A 6,862-nucleotide genomic window follows, 5' to 3' on the forward strand; every position below is an offset into this window, starting at 1 on the left:
TTTTTCTATCTAGTATAAATTTTTGATATCATGTTTCATATTTTTTCCGATCGAGCCATCGCATTTGTTTTGTTACTTTGTATTTTTATCATCCATCTTTCAAAATTTACGTTTTTCGATATGCGTGATACATATAAATATCATATATACAATATAAAACATATCTACATATTCTGTTAATAGATCCGATAGTGTACAAATGAATATAACCGTAGTAACCATAGCAACACTTACCATCAACAATTTGTTTGTTTGCTTTCCAGGGCTGTATGGCCATCTTTACTCAAATGGGCGAGGGAATGGCTGAACCCGCTCTTTGGTCTCAACAACTCTTTTTAGCTCTTGGTGAGTGTTGTCGACTTCACTCTCAATGACGAACTTTCACTCCCATTTAGGTCTAATCCCTACTTCGTTTGCCCTTTCTCTCTTCCTCCTGGCTTTGCTCTCTCTCTATCTATCTATCTATCTATATCTATATCTATCTCTCTACCTATCTATCTATCTTTCACTCACTCTCTCTCTGTCATTCCCTTTCTTCTTCTCCTCTCTGTTTCTATCTCTCACTTACTCTCTCACTCATCCTATCTCTCACTCTCTGTCTTTCTCCCCCCTCTCTCTCTCTCTCTCTCTCTCTCTCTCTCTCTCTCTCTCTCTCTCTCTCTCTCTCTCTCTCTCTCTCTCTCTCTCTCTCTCTTAACCCCCTCCCCTCTCCCTCTCTCTCTCTCTTAACCTCCCCTCTCTTTCTCTCTCTCTCTCTTAACCTCCTTTCTCTCTTTCTCTCTCAACCTACCCCCCCCCCTCCATCTCTCTCTCTCTCTCTCTCTCTATATATATATATATATATATATATATATATATATATATATATATATATATATTGCACGCTCTCTCTCTCTCTCTTAACCTCCACTCTCTCTTAACCTTCCCCCTCTCTCACCCTTCCCTCTCTAATTCTCCTTCCTTCTTTCAGGCATAGTCCTACTAGGAGTCCTGGCTGTGCTGGGCGTCACCTCGCTTCCTTCAGTCTCTGCAGGATTCACGTGGAAGGAGTTCACTTTCCTACAGCGTTATTTAGGATGGCTCTCGGTCCTTCTGGTCACCGGTCACGCCTTCTTCAAGGGATACAGGAAGCTACTCGTACCGCGTTTCGAGTGCGTCGTTCTGCCGTCCGAAACACAGGTTCGAGAAACGAGATAGTAGTGTTCTTACTATTCGTAGGGGTGACTGATCAATTAGTGAATTGGTTGTTATTGATCACTAGTTAGGTGATCGATTAATGAGTGAAGGATTCGTTTGATTGGATGGATATATGGTAGATTGAATAGCCGTCCAAAACACAGGTTAGAGAATCGAGACAGTAGTGTTCTTATTTGAATGGATTGGTGACTATGCTAGGTTATCGATTGATGGATTAACGATTCGTTTGATTGGACGAATAAATGATAAATTTAATAGCAAAGGAATACTAGATACATTCCGTTAATCGATTGTGAATTGAATTGTCATATATTCTGCCGTCCGAAATGCAGGTTTATTAATCGGGGGGGGGGGTTAATTAATTATTGAAAGGATTGGAAGCTAAGTTGAATGGTTAATTACTGAATTAATTATTCATTTGGTTAATTAATAGATGGTAAATTGAATAGGGAACCAATATATATCAGTCGGTCTTTTTGTTAATATTTTTGTTGTTAATATTTTGAGATGAATGATTGATTGGACAGATGTTTGGAGGATTGAACAGAAAAAGTATTTTATATATCTGTCTCTGTATCGTTGGGCTCGTATAAGAGTGACTTAAAATGTTCGTTTGAAAGAGATTACGTATCTACTATATATAGCATGTAACAGCTTGTCGTCTATGTCCGTACCCAAGTCAGTGCTCTTACCCTTTACTTGCTTACAAGTAGTTCACTTGTATATCACCAATAGTAGCATGGAATCCGTCTAAAGATGGAATTTCTAATTCAAAAAGGTCTTTGACTGGGTCGTATAGATCTTCTGGCTTTAATCCTACTCACGTGGGGTGGCCGGTGTGGATCTTGTACCTTCCTCCTTCAACCCTTTTGCGGTCAGATCCTCCTTCACACAGTCCTTCTGTCTCCTCTTTGGTCTTCCCCTTCTTCTCTGCCCAACCGCCTCCTTCCCCTCACTCTCCTCAACCACCTCAACCTGGCCTCTCTCAACTTCTCTCTCAACTCTCCCACTGCCACTCTTTCTCTCCCCCTTTCGTTCCTAATCCTGTCCTTCAACGTCAGTCCAAGAGATCGTCTCTGCATCTTTGTCTCTGCTACTTGCATCTTCTCCTCCTGTTTCCTAGTCCCCGCCACTGCTTCCATCTCCTACATCATCGCAGGTCTCGCCATGGTCTTGTACATTCTTCTATTCACCATCTCTGGTACTCTTCCGTCGCACGTCAGTCCTGTGATCATCTTCCGCGCTCCCCATCCTGCTTGTATTCTTTTAGCTACCTCCTTCTCTGACCCTCCATCTGCCTTCACCGTTGACCTCAAATACTTGAACTCTTCTATTCCTCTAACCATTTCTCCTTGCATAAGCATCACTGCCCCTTCCTTCCGTTCTTCCGCGTTTGCTACTACCCTCAAGTATTCCGGCCTCTCTCTGCTAACTCTCTCATGCCTCTATCCTCCATCGCTTCCCAACACCGCTCCACCCTTTCCTCTGCCTCCTCTCTCATCCTTGCAATAACAATCACATCATCCGCAAACAACACATCCCATGATGCCTCTCTTTGCATCTCCCTTGTCATACAATCCATGAAGATGGCAAATAAAAGTGGACTCAATGCCGAACCCTGATGTAAACCAGCTGTGACCTCAAAATCCTCAGTTACACTTGCTGCGCATCTTACTCTCGTTTTACTCCTCTCATACATATCCTTGATGTGCCGGATATGTTTTTCCTCCTCATCCTTCAGCTTCGGACAGTGCCAGACCTCCTGCCTCAGTATCCTGCCATAAGCCTTTTCCAGATCAATAGAGACACTGTGCAGGTCCTTCTGTCCTTCTCTGTATTTCCCTATAAGCTGTCTTAAAGAGTATAGATACAACGCATTAAATCTTATCACAAAACGGGTGGGGAAGGGATAGCAAAACCATAGATCAAAAACTTTGCTTATGGCTAAATTCGCATTCACCATTCACTGTAATCGAAAATGTTAGCAGAACATAAGAATACAGTGACTTTGGCATAAAATCGGGTTCACCAGCTGTATGGCTAACATAGGCCTGTAGAATGCAAGTAGAAGAAGAAAATGCCATTTTTATTAGAAGAAAATGCCATCTTTGTTAGAAGAAGAAAATACCATTATTATTAGAAGAAGAAAATGCCATTTTCATTAGAAGAAAATACCATTTTTATTAGAAGAAGGAAATACCATTTTTGTTACAAAAATTCACGTTCACCGCGTCTATAATTGACACAATCAAAGCCGAGTCAAAATCCATGCTTGTCATCAAATTCAAACCACACATAATACAATCGACGCGATCTACGGAACACGAAAATTTTGGACAACTATGCTTGTTATAAAATCGTCATTCGCCAGCCGTTTAATGAAAGGAAAAAGTGAGAACTTGGCGGATCGTAATTGGCTGTATATACACGAAACCCCCGACTAATGGTGCTCAGGTATCCTACATTGTGGCCTGTCGTTAATGATCTCCTCGACATATTCCCTAATAAGATTAGGTGCCCCCACGCGGCAGAGTTTTTTTTTTTCTTTTTTTTCTTTCTTTTCTTTTCTTTTTTTTTCTTCTTCTTTTTTGCAGTGCGTTTTATTTCTTTCTCTCTATCTATCTATCTATCTCCCTCTCTCTCTCAATCTATCTATCTATCTATCTCCCTCTCTCTCTATCTATCTCTCTATATATCTATCTATCTCCCTCTCTCTCTCTCTCTCTCTCTCTCTCTCTCTCTCTCTCTCTCTCTCTCTCTCTCCTTCTTTCCTGCTCCTCCCTCTTACCATCAATCTATTTCGTTATCATTCTCATTATCTTAATACTTCCCCAACCTTGAAAAAAAAAAAAATAAAGATTAAGTCTTGCTTCCGGAATTTTTTTTTTTTTTTTCTTTTCTTTTTTTTTTAATGTAGTGATAGCGACAGTACTACTTGTGATAATGTCAGTTTGTTTAGAATAATGATGACGGTAATAATAACAATCTCTATAATGTTGATGATTATTACAAAGATAATACTAATGATAATAATGGAAATAGGATTAATGTGACAATAATGCCACTTATGGTCATCATAATAATTATAATAGACTAATAGGATACAAGAATAAGATAATAATAGTAATAACTATATGCATAATGAAAGTAAGATTTAGGATATTATCATCAAAAACTTAATAATGGTGTTGATAGTGATTTACAGGAAAACAACAATAAAGATGATAATGATGATAATATCAGTATTATCATTACTATTATCACCATCATCTTTATCGTCATTGATAATATTCAATTAAAAATAACGATACTGACCTGAGAGCAAAGTAATTTTCAAATACCTTTCCAATGCCTTTTATGATCTTGGAATCATTTTAGCCATAAAGTTTATATTTTTCTGTATCATTTAGTGATGTGTGTTTTCGTAAATACTAGTTATCGTCTTTCTTCTATTGCCATTACTGTAAAATCACATATAACCTAAATCCTCTGGAACCAAATTACTTGATACCATGAGCTAGACACTGTGATAAAATTGCAACCATTTCTAGGCATAAAAATGCAGGAATTCTAGACACAGAGAAAATACATTCTAGTTTTTTTTGTTTTTTTTTTTTTTTTTTTTTACCAGGCACACATAAAATATGCAGTAATTCTAAACACACAAAATTTTCAATGATTCTAAAATACACTCAATAATGCCCTAATTAAAAAAAAAAAAAATATATATATATATATATATATGTATATATATATATATATTGTATATATATAATATATATATATATATATATATATATATATATATTCCAAATACACAAAAATACAGTAATTCTAATCACACAAAAGATACAAGAAGTCCCAGCAATAAAAGAACAGTAATTCCAACCAGACACAATGTAATAATTCCCCTTATACAAAAAAAAAAATGCAGTGATGCCAAACACCTGCAGGGGAAACTCATCCTTTGTTTTTCCTTTTCAGATTATCATCGTGTTGTGTTTCCTCACCATCCTTCTCAAACTTCCTCTTCTCATTCCCTGCGTTCACTCACACCTCATGAAAGTCAGGAGAGGGTATGAGAGAGGCCCCAGAGGTTCTCCTGCTTAATTCTGAATAGCAATGGTGGACCTACTTACCTTCTTTGTACTGCTGGGTAGCAAGAAATCTTTTTTTTTTTTTTTTTTTTTTTAGAAAGATGACTCAAAATGGGGTTATTTTTTACTCTTATGGGAGAATCAGATGGGAAGGTGTTAAGCCTTCGATGAGAACACAAAAAGGACTTGTGAGTGTGCTATCATATAACCACCTATACTAACAACGGACAAGCAGGCAGGTAAGGTTCTTAAACTAGAGCAGTGGCCATTGTGGTACTTTTACTTAAAGTTTGAGCAATGGTCATTTTCCTATGACTTTGATGGGTGGTTAACTGTAGGTTCAAATAAATATGGAGCTTTCATCGTGATGAAACAGTCTGACTGTAGATGGTTAACTGTAATCTCAAATTTATATGGTATGTGTGTGATATAAGACTACAGATAGTTAACTGTAGATTCAAATTATTGTTATTACAGCCTGACTGTAGGTAGCTAACGGTACAGTAGGCTTAAAGCTTTTTTTTTTTGTATGATATCAGACGAACAGTCTAACTACAGATAGTTAACTGTAGATTCAAAGCAACATGAAGTTTTTACGTGATAAGAAACAGTCTGACTGTAGATAGTTAACTGTAAGTAAAGCCATGATCTGTATAACTGCATTTAGCTAAGTGCAAGATCAAATCCATTCTCTATTTAATCTCAAATAACAGTCTCACTACAGGAGGTGAACTGTAATCTGAAGTACTCATATGATACGTGGCTGCAGTCTAACACAAGTTAACTGCACACTATCTTCGCAACATTGGGATCTCTAAGGGCAGTTGAGCTCACGTAAGAGCTAACTGCTTGTACAAATTAGTTTTAAGGCATTTATGTTACAGTACAGAAAGAGATATAGAACAGCATCTCTGATTTTTATGTGGATATGTGCTATTCTGCGATCTAATATAGAAGTGTGTATTTCTCATTGCATGTGTTCTAACTGTGGATATGACATAAAGTGTATTTTTATCTAATATATTTTGAATAGCTATTGGTGTACACTCGTCTAGATATACAGTATATATATGTGTATCTAACAAAAGTATCCGGAACTTTTCTGTATAATATACTTATTTCAAGCGTATAATATGCGTTATATTATGCATATTAAGGGCGCAAATAAATAAAGTGTGTTATTGTACTGTACACCAGTGGTTCTCAACCTAGGGGTCGCGACCCCTCGGGGGGTCGCGAGATGCTTTTGGGGGGTCGCGAGATGATGTTAAAAAAAAAAAATAGTATTATGGTCGACTTTTGTTTTAAGGCTGTCAAAATAATTCTGCTCATAAATTTCAAACAAATAATAAACTGAATGTTTAAATTTCAGTACATAAAACTTTTTTTTTTCCTTTCATTATTATTTTACAGTAGCTACTTACGAACTGTTACGCAACCTCATAATCTTATTCTTTTTATAGTGATTCTATAGTAACATTTCATGATGTCTAGCTGTAGCTCGCATATTCCAAAACCTTATTCTCATTTCAGTTAATGTAAAACCAAAAAGTAATAAATGTGTATTT

The 6,862-nt window shown here is 37.0% G+C and overlaps 1 protein-coding gene across 1 annotated transcript in view; it reads left to right on the forward strand.

Annotated features, from left to right (window-relative positions):
- Positions 1-6,490, forward strand: part of LOC122252949 (metalloreductase STEAP3) — a 17,947-nt gene extending 11,457 nt beyond the window's left edge. The window contains exons 8-10 of the mRNA XM_086533096.1: positions 264-345; positions 971-1,179; positions 5,182-6,490. Coding sequence (XP_086389222.1) covers positions 264-345; positions 971-1,179; positions 5,182-5,307 — 417 coding nt within the window. The 3' untranslated portion in view covers positions 5,308-6,490. The remainder of the gene's footprint in view (positions 1-263; positions 346-970; positions 1,180-5,181) is intronic.
- The last annotated feature ends 372 nt before the right edge of the window (positions 6,491-6,862 follow it).

Source organism: Penaeus japonicus, unplaced genomic scaffold (assembly GCF_977035675.1).
Source record: "Penaeus japonicus unplaced genomic scaffold, GWHDUDI00000001_assembly GWHDUDI00000038, whole genome shotgun sequence".
Classification (NCBI taxonomy): domain Eukaryota; kingdom Metazoa; phylum Arthropoda; class Malacostraca; order Decapoda; family Penaeidae; genus Penaeus; species Penaeus japonicus.